At 48.3% G+C, this 13,051-nt stretch overlaps 1 protein-coding gene across 1 annotated transcript in view; it reads left to right on the plus strand.

Moving 5' to 3' along the window:
• The window catches only part of magi3a (membrane associated guanylate kinase, WW and PDZ domain containing 3a), a 116,921-nt gene that overhangs the window by 94,500 nt on the left and 9,370 nt on the right, over positions 1–13,051 (plus strand). Inside the window, exons 6-14 of the mRNA XM_080015603.1 lie at positions 191–270; positions 996–1,053; positions 3,075–3,181; positions 6,237–6,440; positions 8,667–9,326; positions 11,397–11,428; positions 11,965–12,241; positions 12,370–12,464; positions 12,571–12,760. Coding sequence (XP_079871729.1) covers positions 191–270; positions 996–1,053; positions 3,075–3,181; positions 6,237–6,440; positions 8,667–9,326; positions 11,397–11,428; positions 11,965–12,241; positions 12,370–12,464; positions 12,571–12,760 — 1,703 coding nt within the window. The remainder of the gene's footprint in view (positions 1–190; positions 271–995; positions 1,054–3,074; positions 3,182–6,236; positions 6,441–8,666; positions 9,327–11,396; positions 11,429–11,964; positions 12,242–12,369; positions 12,465–12,570; positions 12,761–13,051) is intronic.

Below are 13,051 nucleotides of genomic sequence, written 5' to 3' on the forward strand. Positions count from 1 at the left end.
AGAGCGGCGCTAGAGCATTCCCAGCGCTGCCATAATTGGTGAGCGGTTACCTTTACAGGCCCGGCTAACCAAAGTGTGTTTTAGGCTTATTCCCCAACACGTCCCTTTCTCTCTCTTCTCTCTCTCTCTCTCTCTCTCTCTCTCTCTCTCTCTCTCTCTCTCTCTCTGTTTCCCACTTCTGCCTCCACAGTCACAACACCAAGACCACCACCTGGCTCGACCCCCGCCTCGCTAAGAAGGCCAAGCCCCCCGAGAAGTGTGACGACGGAGGTGAGAGAGTGGCTACACATCTGCGTGCAGTAGGTGTGTAGTAAAGAAACGCTTTTAAAGTTTGCATGGGCTGCCCGTCCACCAATGCAGACATCCACGAATACACACATCCATGAATACACACCACCTCAACACACTCCAAACTGTTGGCGGCATGGAGTCCTCTGTCCACGAGCGTGATCCTTGAAGCTACGGCCCTCCGACCCCCACCCCCACCCCCACCCCCACCCCTCCCTCAGCTGCCGGGTCGCACGCTGAGAGCTCATCAGTGCAGCATCTCCGGAAAAGGCAATTCTGCGGGCTCGCCTTGGGTAAATCTGTCCTCTACGCCACGTGTGTTTGTCACACACTCGAGAACATATACACACACACACACACACACACACACACACACACACACACACACACACACACACACACACACACACACACACACACACACCGCAGGGAAGGAGGACTATTATTTTCACTAGGAAGCTGTAACAACCTCCACCATCCACCACTGAGTGTGTTAAGCCCTAAACACACAGTGGCGAATGAAAAGTGTCCCTGGGCGTGTGGAGGCGTGCACACGCCGGAGCAGCACGTCTGGTCACATGCCGACCGCTCGGCCCACTGTAGCGCCTTGGTACTAATTTCTTCTTCTCCTTCTTCGTCTTGGTCTTCTTCTTCCCTGTCTGCTTTTCCCGTCTCACTCTCTTTCTCTCTCTCTCGCTCCCCACCAGAACTGCCCTACGGCTGGGAGAAGATTGACGACCCCCAGTATGGCACCTACTACGTTGAGTGAGTACACTTCTGACACTGCCTGGGGGGGAGCCGCAGGGGAAAGGTAGACGACTGTTACTAGGGGAACGTTTTTCCCTCCCTGGGTCGGAGCTTGATCCAGGACCCAGGGGGCGGGTGGAGGCGGGTGGAGGCGATCGGAGCGCCTTTTAACCTGTTTGCCACCGTATTAAAGTGGATCGACCGGGTAGTTGAGCAGCGTTATTATACAGTACAAGCAGCTTAAGGCCATGTTACTTCATCGCTGTTATATTCATGGTAAATTTGGGGATGCTGAAGGTACAGCCTTGATAATTACTGAGGTGATGCTGTGGCACTGGTTTCTACACCCCCCCCAGCGGCTCACTCCGACTCCCCACGGTGCTGATAAGCGGCATTACCATGTATGAGATCCAGCTTCCTGTGTTCATGTGTACGATGATTATGTCAGAGAGAGAGAGAGAGAGAGAGAGAGAGAGAGAGAGAGAGAGAGAGAGAGAGAGAGAGAGAGAGAGAGAGAGAGAGAGAGAGAGAGAGAGAGAGAGAGAGAGAGAGAGAGAGAGAGAGAGAGAGAGAGAGAGAGAGAGAGAGAGAGAGACTTATTCCCTTCCCTGTTTTAGGCTTATTGGGGAATAAGCCTTAAACAGAGGCAGGCCTCTAAAGGTAACTGCATGGCAACTATTGTCCTCTGAGAGAGAGGGGAGCGGCGTTTCCTCAAAGAAAAAAAAAAAAAGGTGTCATGCTGAAATAATGACGTGTTGTGGAGTACTGTAGTGGCTGGCTTTTTATTATTCGATTTTTTATTTGATTCAAATTCAGTTTTTTCGATGTGCCATAATAACAATTGATTGAGGTTTGATTGATCTAAATGTTGTTTTATTTACATTGTCTCACTGGACACTGTAAAAGCACAGAATACACCCACTGTTAAACCTAGAGATAAATGGATGCATCGATATATAGATGATAGATAGATAGATAGATAGATAGATAGATAGATAGATACAGCAGATAGATACTTTATTCATCCACAGAGGGAAATTATATACGACTAATGCCAGTAATGCCAGTTGATTGCTGCGTATCCATATTTACCCATGAATATCCATATTTATCAAAGTTTTTGTTGATGCTTCTTTCAGCACATTGGAGTGAATCCTTTCGGTTGCCTCTATAATCAAGCCAATATTTTTTAAATAATATCTTTCTTTCTTATCTTTAGCTTTGAATTATTTTTATTTAGAATTGCAAATGTGCCAGAAGAGGAGGGAAGGGACAATAGAGGCATGACCCAGCATGGTGTCCTGGAAGCTCAGGAGAGGAAAGACAGGAGGCATGACATTCGTATAGAGAGAGAGAGAGAGAGAGAGAGACTGAGGCAGAGCCAGCCCCTGGGTGAAATCAGCTCATCTGTTTGTGTCGGGGAGGTCATACAAAGAGACAGGCTCTCTCTTTATCTGCCAAATTTGTTTTTAGCTTGAGAGACAAAATATGGCGGTGACACAGTGTCTCATTATTTCCCCGGCTCTGGTACAAAAGGGGGAGGCGTATCGTCAGGAGGGCTCTGATTAAAAAAAGATAGATACACAAGTCCTACCGCTAGTCTTTGCCAGCACAACGGCATCGGCGCAGTTCTTTTTTTTTTTTTTTTTTTTTTTTTAAACGCTGCATGGTTCCCAGAGCGTGCACCCAGAGCGTGCACCCAGAGCGTGCACCCAGAGCGTGCACCCAGAGCGTGCAGCTTGTTTTCCAAAAGCACGGAGAATCAAGTAACGTCGTTTGTATGGTTTGAACGTTGCATTCAGCTCCAGAACTTAAGGTTGGAGAGTAGTGATCTTTATTTTTTTTCACATTTACTTTTTCACAAGTAAATAATATATTTAATATAATAAAAAGGTATTTTCTGGTTATTGTCAAGTTATTACACTGTTCTCATAGTATGATGTGATGATGTAAAGATTTGTTCCTCTCCTTTAGTTTTCTGTGTTTTATTTCTTTATTGTTTATCTATTGTTATTATCATCGATCTCCTTCTGTCGCAGCCACATCAACCAGAAGACCCAGTTTGAGAATCCGGTCCTGGAGGCCAAAAGGAACATTAGCGTCGACACTCCCACTTCCCCTCAGCAGCCCTCCGTCACACCTTCAGGTGAGTCCTCCCCGGACTGCAGTAATGACAAGTTACTCGCAGACGCTGATTATGACCCAGCGCTGCAATCACTGGACAATAACTACCGTTTACGTAAACACAACTTACACACTGGGCTGAGTGAGTAAGTGGCGGTTTGCTGATGCTGATGCTTAGAGACGCTTGGGCAGGTTCCAGTAGCTGCGACCAGATACGACTGATACGGCTTTTGCGGAGATTAAAACGTGCCGCCCTGGTCGCAGAAGAGTCTTGGCATTGAGGTTGGAGAGATGTGCAGGGCGGCGCCAGAAACGTCGGTGACGCAAGACCCAGGAACGATTTGTTCGTCGGAACTTTAATGACTCGGGAGTCGGGCGCCGAAAGAGTGGCTATCCCACTCTCACGTTCCACCAAAAATAAATTATTTGGACAGAATTGAATGATTCTTGTGAGAATTCCGCTGACAACGAACCAACGACTCTTTTTACTGAGTGACTTGTGAAGAACCTAAAGAACATAAAATGATGATAATTTTTTTATTAATTGTAATTGTAATTATTTTTTATAATTGCACCATCACTAAAAAACGGCACCAGTGCTTTGAATAATATGTCGTTTTCTCATTGACATACCTGCCATGTGCTGCTCTTTGAAGGAAAAAAGAAAGTGATCTGATGAGTGATTTTTTTCAAGCGTAAAGTTGGTGTTGGCCTATGATCTTGGTCATGACCTGTAATAAGCGTGCCTTTTTAAAACAGTACAGAGTAATTTAAAAGCCTAAATATTCCAACACGGATATTGAATCTGACTTTCCTGTGGATTATCAGGGAGGGCTTAACCTTGTCTATTTTCGAATACTAGTCAAGTTGTTTGGTCTGGATGCGCATGGGAAAATATATTTTCCACAATGTGTAGTGGTGGTCTTATGTAAGTGGTCTGAATGTAAACTATGTGTAGTTAACTCATTAGAGGTAATGAGATATTGAAGGTTTGAGTTGTGTCAAGAAATCGTGAAAAACCAACAACGGCCACCATGAATTCCGCCGGTCTGAGCTGGTTTATGAGATGGCTCCAGCAGCATAGTCTACTTCACGCTGACATGTCAGTCTGAATGACGGGCCGCTGGTAAACAGCCTGTAGTCTCCGTAGCGAGGCTATTCGTCCGGGCGGAGGAATTCATTTCGTCGAGTGCGTTCACGGTAAGGAGGACTCTCTGGTCTTTTCTAGAAGAGGAATTGAGATTAATGAGACGACTGTGGGTCCAAACAGACACGCACTCTCCCGCTCGGATTTTGCATTTCTCCTGGTTGATCCGCTCATCATCCATCCCTTCTGGCCGCTGCCACCGCTGGGCACCACATACACACGCACATGCACACGCACACACACACACGCACACACGCACACACACCTGGCATTAACATACAAACCAGCCTCTGCATTTTTAGACACTGCTCACACCGAGCTGCGGGGCTCACTGTATGCGGTCCACATATCTAACATCGGTCATTCCATCTTTTTTTCCCCTCGCTATTACGCCGTCTGTGGAAGATATCGCCCGTCTGATCCGCCCCCCCGGCTCAACCCGAGCCCCGCCACGCGCCCGCTCCGCACCGCGGACGCCTCGTTAAGGAGAATTAATGGCTAACGGTCATGTCGGTGGGGCAGCGTGGGAGCGCGCGGCGGCGTCTCCTAAACGCCGGCTCCTCGGAAAAACTCCCAGAGAAACAGGCGGGACTCCGACTCGCCCGTAATTACGCCGCTCGCGATCCTGGCTGACATTTTGTATAATTACGTCGCCCCTGAGAAAATAAGGCTGTCCCACGTGTCGCCCGAAGCTGATCCAGGCCTTGTGTAAACAGGGCTTTTAATGTGTAGCTTGTCGTTTTTTTTTGTTTTTTTTTAATTTGTTTTTTTTTTTTGCCGCCTTCTCTTGGTTCTCCTGGCCATGTTGCAGAATAGACAGTACAACACACATCACACATGAACTTGTCACAGTGCCACACGGCGCGGGAAGATCATTTACATATAACGATGCAAATCCTACCATCTCACGGCGGAGGGTGTTTGCTGTGTGTCTGTGTGTCTGTGGCAGTGTTTGCTGGTGCTAGTGGGCGAGGGTAAAGGCTCGCTCTCTTTACCCTCCCTAATGATGTGCTCTCGTTGATCAGTGTGGAAACTGCGCGAGAAGGCCCCCCCCCCCGTCGCTCTCACAGGCCCATGCCGCGGCGAAGGGCAACAACTGTGGACGGAGTGGAGCTGGAACTACAACTTCGTTTCTCTCTTTCCGTCGCTCTTTGTTTCTCTCTCTTTCTCTCTCTCTCTCTCTCTCTCTCTACCAACCATATTTAGTATCTCAACACCTTACTTACTTATTTAAAATGAACCCATTGTGAAGCTCATTCTGGGTTGAAAACTTCCCTGGGAAGAAAAAAGGTTCTGGCTCATTTCGGGATGGATCTAATGCCCCCGCGCAGAGAATAGTTTGTTTTTGGAAGGACTGAAATCAAATATTGACACGTCCCATACATGTATTTGCATGGACGGCTGGATAGACTTTGTAAACAGAGCAGCCAGGGCGTGCGTGCGTGCGGGTTTCAGGCGTACTCACACATACACTGCGTTTTCTTTCAAAGAGCATCAGGGGTAATTGGCGGCTGTAAGTGACATCCGTTAAGACACTTTGTCACCATGGAAATGTGGAAAATCATTGTTGTGATGGCGACAGATGGCAGCCGACGGCACGAGCAAAATCATTTGTACATTTCAGTTTCCCTCCGCGTGGCAGACGTTCACGCAAACGGGTGCGCTCACACAGACATCCCCACAAAAACAATCTGAATTTGTTCCACTTATGGATCCTCACAGAATTAATATTTCAGTTTTAATCCTCTCTTGAGTAATAATCCACTCATGAGGACATTCTTTACAACACTTAATTTGTAATTAACTTGGAAAGGCTGTGGATCTATTCAAGTAGGTTAACAAAGTGATTAAGGATATTGTGATTGCAACACTTAACAAGGTACACCTTTTATTTATTTATTTCGGTTCTCCCATTCGTCTGGCTTTGCAGCAGAGGAGCCTGGAAGGGGAGGCATCCGGGGTTTCACGCGCGATCCGACTCAGCTGCAGGGCAGCATCCTGCGGACGGCCCTGAGGAAGAGCCCGCAGGGCTTCGGCTTCACCATCATCGGAGGAGACCGTCCGGACGAGTTCCTCCAGGTCAAGAACGTCCTGCCCGATGGGCCTGCCGCCCACGACAACAAGATCGCTTCAGGTAAAAGGTCACACTCGCGGCCCGTGGCGCGGAATACAAACGTTTTCCGCGATGGCCGGGTGGGTCAGGGGTGAGGGAGAGGCTGTTTCTCCAACCTGCGTTTGAACTGCTGAGGTGTTCTTGAGCGACGGCACTGGGAGTCAAACTTCACGTTGTGGCTTTCCTGGAGTTTGGTGTAATGTAGAAGAGAGAGTTTCCTTCAGGGGAATAACGGATGGATGCATTGATCATTTGATCAAACAAGAGCAGCTGTCAGCTCTGCCTGCGCCAGTGCCAGGAACGATCCATCAATAACGCACACGCCTGGTTTATGGGTTATAGGTCAACCCTCGGATTTATAGAAAGCCGTATACAGTAGTACCTTGACTTACGACTGTAATTCGTTCTATAAGAACGGTGGTATGTTAAAACAGTCGTATGTCGAAGCAATTTTTCCCATATACACCACGCTCATATTTTTCTATGATTTCCTCCTTAGTTTCAGTGGGAGTCTTTGCCTTTTTCTTTTTCCCATCATCCTTCTTCTTAGGAGTCATCATGAAGGGTGAAAATAAACAAAATACACAGCACAAACACAGTAAATATGAAAAAAGATATCTACGAACTACGTGCACACACGATGTAGGACTATCCCGACTCGTTATCTTGGATTAGTCATAAGTAGATGCAGTCGTAAGTCGAGGTACCACTGTATAACATATTTCTTAGCCTTCCAGGTGTCTGCTCCTAGCTGCAGTGTTAAAAGCCATCTTGGCCGTATATTTTCCATCAAGCAGAAGAGAAATTTAGATGCTCGACACATATCTGCAAAACGTAGATATTCTGTGATCATGTGAGTGGTGATGGCTTTATATTAGCGGCTGTCAGAACAATGGGCTGGGATTAGGAGGATTGATGACACTGCTCTACAATACAGCAGCAGTATGTTACACACTGAGCTTTTCCTTTTGCAAATTGAAACAGGACTGAGATTTATTGTTTTCAATGGGTCATTTCCCTTGATTAAAAAAAAAAAAAAAGAGAATGTCCGTTAATTTCCCGATGGTGATATTAGCAATTAGAGGGTAGTAACTATGGTGTGGGGATGGTGTGATTTGAGCAGCCACACCTGACCTGGTTCTAGGTAACTGGGGACCTAGGATCAGAGTGGCTGCCTACCTGTTGCTCATTGGTTGGTGTAAGGAGGAGCAGGTAAAACCCTCATCCCCCACACACTCAGGAGAGTGGGCTAGGTGGAATAAGCCCGGAGCGGGTGGACACGTGTCATGACAGGGCTCTTCTCCTGAGTGAGTGTGGGGATGGGGGTTTTACCTGTTGCTCATTAGACCAACCAACAAGCAACAGGTATGCAGCCACTCTGATCCTGGGTCCCCAATTTCCTAGACCCAGGTCAGGTGTGGCTGCTCAACCATACCATCCCCACACCACAGTAACTACTTCACACTATTTTCTTTTGATTTATGATTATGGGGATGGCGTCTTAATTTATGCCAATACATGGGGCTTCAAAACTTCATAACTGGATCTGGACTTCACGCCTCCAATGCAATCACATTTCTATTCTATATTCTATATTCTATTCTATTCTATTCTAGGATTCTAACCCTACCAATAATGCCTTTGGAGTGCCAGTGGATCGCTGACCTCTCTCAGATTGCTTACCAGAGAAGCATTAGCATCACTTGGAATTAATTTGGAAAGTGAAACGGTGCCAATTGTGTTGATTGGTTTTGTCTTTGGGAATCAGACAGCAACTCAGTCAGTCAGCTAGTCGGCATGTGCTGTATGTCAATCCTTTTCCAGCCGGGGCAGGAGTTATGAATCTCCCCTGATGGGAAGATGAAAGGTGAAATCGTAGAGCAGCAGGTCAATGGTGTATCTATTTCATCTTTACACCCACTCTTTTGCTCTCTCTCTCTCTCTCTCTCTCTCTCTCTCTCTCTCTCTCTCTCTCTCTCTCTCTCTCTCTCTCTCTCTCTCTCTCTCTCTCTCTCTCTCTCTAATATTTATGTCTGAAGCTTCTGAATGTTTGGGGGAGCAGTGATGATTAGAGAGAGTCAGACTGATGGTCTCCGCTGGGCACACACGGTTATTTTCCTTTTTACTCATCTAGATGTTAAATGTGGTAAACTCTGGAGTCGTCCGTCCAGGGACGTCTCAAACAACAAAAGCTCAGCAACAAATCAGTTCATCTATGTTCCTCATTAACTTTGATCTTCTTCTCAGGTGACGTGATCGTTGACATCAATGGGGCGTGCGTGCTGGGAAAGACCCACGCGGACGTGGTGCAGATGTTCCAGTCCATCCCCATCAACCAGTACGTGGACATGGTGCTGTGCCGCGGCTACCCACTGCCGGAGGACACCAACAGCAGCGAGGAGGCGTCGGGGGACCAAGCGGGGGCCAAGGACGCTTCCCTCTCCCCGTCCCCCTCCACCTCCATCCCGCAGGACCCCCACTACTCCAATCCCGACGGGGGGACCCTCCCCAGGCAGACGGCCGCTGTACCGCCCATGGCCAACGGGGGTCGCCACCACCACCACCACAATCACCCCCACCCGCATCAGCACCCGCACCACTACCAGCACCACCCCCATCACGCCCACCTCCAGGAGGGCCCCGACCCCACTCTCCTACAACCCGAGCTGGTGAGCGTGCCCCTGGTGAAGGGTCCTGGCGGCTTCGGCTTCGCCATCGCCGACTGCCCCCTGGGCCAGAAGGTGAAGATGATCCTGGACGCCCAGTGGTGCCGTGGGCTGCTGAAGGGCGACGTCATCAAGGAGATCAACCGGCAGAACGTGCAGATGCTGAGCCACTCACAGGTGGTGGACATCCTAAAGGACCTGCCGGTGGGCAGCGAGGTCACCGTGCTGGTGCTCCGAGGAGGTGAGCTGACCTTTGACACAGTACGCGGCAGCGGCCTTCCCTGTCGGGTAAAAGGTTAAAATTCCACTGGTCCCCGCTGGGGCTGGGTATCGGACAGGACCTCGGGATTCGATTGGATTTTTATATAAAGGGTCGTATTTCGGTTTTGATCCGTCATTGATGATTCTGTATCGATATGTTGACATTTATACATGATGAGAATTGCTACAAACCTTTCAGTATACCGTCTGTGACTGCCTTTTGTGACGATGGTGGTATTTCATTTATGGTGGTATTTCCCAACAGTATTGACAATTTTCAAATAGATTGCGGAATTGGAACAATATCATTTAACTGTATCCGAGTATCATTTTCTTTCTAACCTAGCCCTAGTCCCAGCTGGGTGTGTGAAACTTCCAGACCCTTCCCCGTCTCACGTCTTTTGATGTAACTTTGACGCTGATTGTATAATTTGTAATTGTTTCAAACAGAAAACAGGTGCTCAAATGAGCCGAGACAAAAAGCGAGGCAGCGAAATTGCCCATTTAGAACAGGCTAATTAAAAGCTCTACCCAGAAGAGGAGAGACACCATGGTAACTTACAAGATTGAATTAATTACAGTGCACGTAACGTCAAACTTTGCACTTGATAACTGTTTTTCTTGGCTGTGTTGTGGGGGGCGCCGAGTTCGTAACCAGTTCTTGCTCAGCGACACAGACTTTCCCCCGAATGTTTAATAAAGCAATTTCACGCTCCGGTCCACACCATCTCTCCACTGCTTCTTTTAAACGCACCTTTCCAAAAAACCGGGAGGAAGGCACGTCTGGTGCTCTCTGCTCGGGGGGGGGGGGGGGGGGGGGGGGGTAACTTTGGGATTCACCTGCTCCTCAGTGAGACAAGGAGGCAGAGGAGGGGGGGGCGAAGAGTCGGAGATATGCTCAGTAAGCCATTTCATCTCTGTTGGTATCAACTGCAGCGAGCGGTTTTGGCAGGCGAGCTGATATTTTTCCGCGATGGATAGTCGTTGCCTTTCTCTCGACTTCAAAGGGGGGGGGGGGGGGGGCTGTCGCTGATTTCCAGAACTTGTTCCATTTTGCGGTCGCTGCAGTGCAGTAGCCTAGATTTGGCAGCTCCAGCGATGCTCCTACATATCAGATGTGTTCTTCGAAGCTCCAGGGGCTTGTCTCTCGGCACGCTGTTGCTGCTGGTAACTTGCTGTGTGTGTGTGTGTGTGTGTGTGTGTGTGTGTGTGTGTGTGTGTGTGTGTGTGTGTGTATGTGTGTATGTGTGTATGTGTGTGTGTGTGTGCGTGCGTGCGTGCGTCCGTGCGTGCGCGCGTGTGCATGCGTGCGCATGCGTGCGTGGAGGAGATCACATGCTCCCAGGTCTAAAAAGGATCCGTGCTGCAGGACTCAGTCACTCCTGGATCAGGTTCGGTTTGATGGTTTGGCAGCCAGCCAGGGGGTTGCAAACTTGCCTTTGCAGGGTAGAGAATGGTCTGGCTCGGCTCCCCTCTTTTCCACTCAGGGTTTGATTCGAAATGATCTGTCTTAAAGCGATGCAATTACAGACTGTCAGTAGAGATTTATTGTCAGCACTCGCACTAGGATACCTGACGAGGACGAAGTGACAAATTGCATTTTACATCCGTCTGTTTCTTTTATTCGTCTGTCTTACTCTGCAAACAACATTTGTTGATTCAGGGAATGAATCTTCAGTGTGTTGAGGTGTTACCAGTATAGCGTGCGAGAAATGAGGCTCGCCGAGAAGATAGTGCTTTCAGCCAGCTCAGGGGATCCTCTGTTGGTCCGAAACATGAAAGCTCCTCCATCCTGCCATTGGATTATAGTGCCACTTACTGGTGGAGTTACACGATGATTTATAGATCCAGTGGCGAGTCCAGGGAGAGATCCTAGATGGGGTTAAACCTGAGAGATGTTAGAAAAAAAAAAATTTACGTGAAAATGTGAGAATATCTACCACCGTAGGTACAGTTTATGAAAGGAGCGTGAAACTCATAAACTCAGTCATGCTCTTGATAATTAATGGTTTGTAACTGTATCCTGACTCTCTCTCTGTCTCTCCTACAGGCCAAACATCTCCCGTGAAATCATTAAAACCGGTAAGTGGCAGTTAACACTGACCAAGGCACGCCTATAAAACCTAAACACAATCCCTCTCAGTACGTCAGCTTGTCTTAAATCTTATAGCAAATCTGTCAGGCGCAATTAAGCCCCAACATGTTAAAATGTGAAAGGAATACAATGGTGACAAGTATTGAATTTCATAACTTTGTCTTAGTGAGCAGTAGGAATACACCATCTTTGTACTGCATTGCACTTTCTATGCTAGCTGTTGTGCATATGCAGAACTAACATAACTAACACACAAAAAACAGCATCACTGCAGCTGTTGGATACAGTTGTGATTCGGCGTCGCAAAAAAATACAGCTTTACATCCTCCTAAGTGTGAGTGCTCAAAATGTTGAACCCTATTCAGCTCTTCCGCGCAGCGTTCCTCAAGAGGAGCCGAGAACCACTTAGACAGTTTTATAGATCCGACCTCCTCTATTGCTTCTAAAACGTCAAGGCCAGCACACTTACTTTGCCCAGATGTGTCATTCTCCCAAAAGTAACTCAGGCCGCTTTGTCGCACAGTGCACAGCTTCGATCTCCCAAGCCATGTCCCAGCAGCAGGCGTCCCACTCGGCGCCCCACTCGGTCCCCTCGCAGGTCGCCCCGCTGGGCGCTCAGCCTGCGCCGCCGTCGCAGCAGCAGCTGCGACAGGAGATGACGACCAGCACCGAGACGCTGAGCCACGTGGAGCTGCCTCCCCAGCCGATGGCGTTCTCTTCCAACACGCTGCGCTCCTCCTCCCCCAAACCGGACCCTTCCGAGCTCTACCTCAAGTCCAGAGCCATGCTCGACAGCAAGCGTGAGTCCAGTCTGCGACGGCTCCTTTTCCGCTCTCTAGTTTTCCCCCCAAAACCGACATGGAACTTGACCTCCAACATTCACAACCTTTTAAATATATACTGTAATTAGTCCCTTTCCCGTTTCCAGCCCCCAACACCAAGGATCTGGACGTGTTTATCAAGAGGAACCAGGAGTCGGGCTTCGGTTTCAGAGTCCTGGGCGGCGAGGGGCCAGATCAGCCCGTAAGCATCGGGTCCAAACATGGCCCAGCAGTTCATACTGTACAATATCTGAGGTCAGTTCAGTCTTTGCTGACTGTTTGCCCCTTTTCCTCACTCTATTCCACAGGTCTATATCGGTGCCATCGTGCCGCTTGGGGCGGCAGAGAAGGATGGGCGCTTGCGGGCCGGGGACGAGCTGCTCTGCATCGATGGCGTGCCGGTCAAGGGCAAGTCGCACAAACAGGTTCTGGAGCTGATGACCAACGCCGCCCGCAACGGACAAGTCATGCTCACGGTCCGCAGGAAACTGTCACATGGTGGGTAGACACAATAAATAGTGTACAGGAAAATGTCAGCGAGAAGTTTTGATATCAGAATTCTGCTTTGATCCTTGTACATTTATATCGGTCAAGTTAATTGTGGCTAAATTTGAACAATAATAATCGAAAAACAAATATACGGTTTCAACGCCTTTGTTTTCAGGAAGAGCAAATACACACAAAAAAAAATTCCCTCTCCTGCCACCTGTCTATGTCATTAATTACATCAATTTTTTTTCAACACTCTACTTCCAGTAAAAAATGTCAGAAAAACAACAAAAAAATGAA

This window comes from Zeus faber (assembly GCF_960531495.2).
Source record: "Zeus faber genome assembly, chromosome: 15".
In the NCBI taxonomy this organism is placed as follows: domain Eukaryota; kingdom Metazoa; phylum Chordata; class Actinopteri; order Zeiformes; family Zeidae; genus Zeus; species Zeus faber.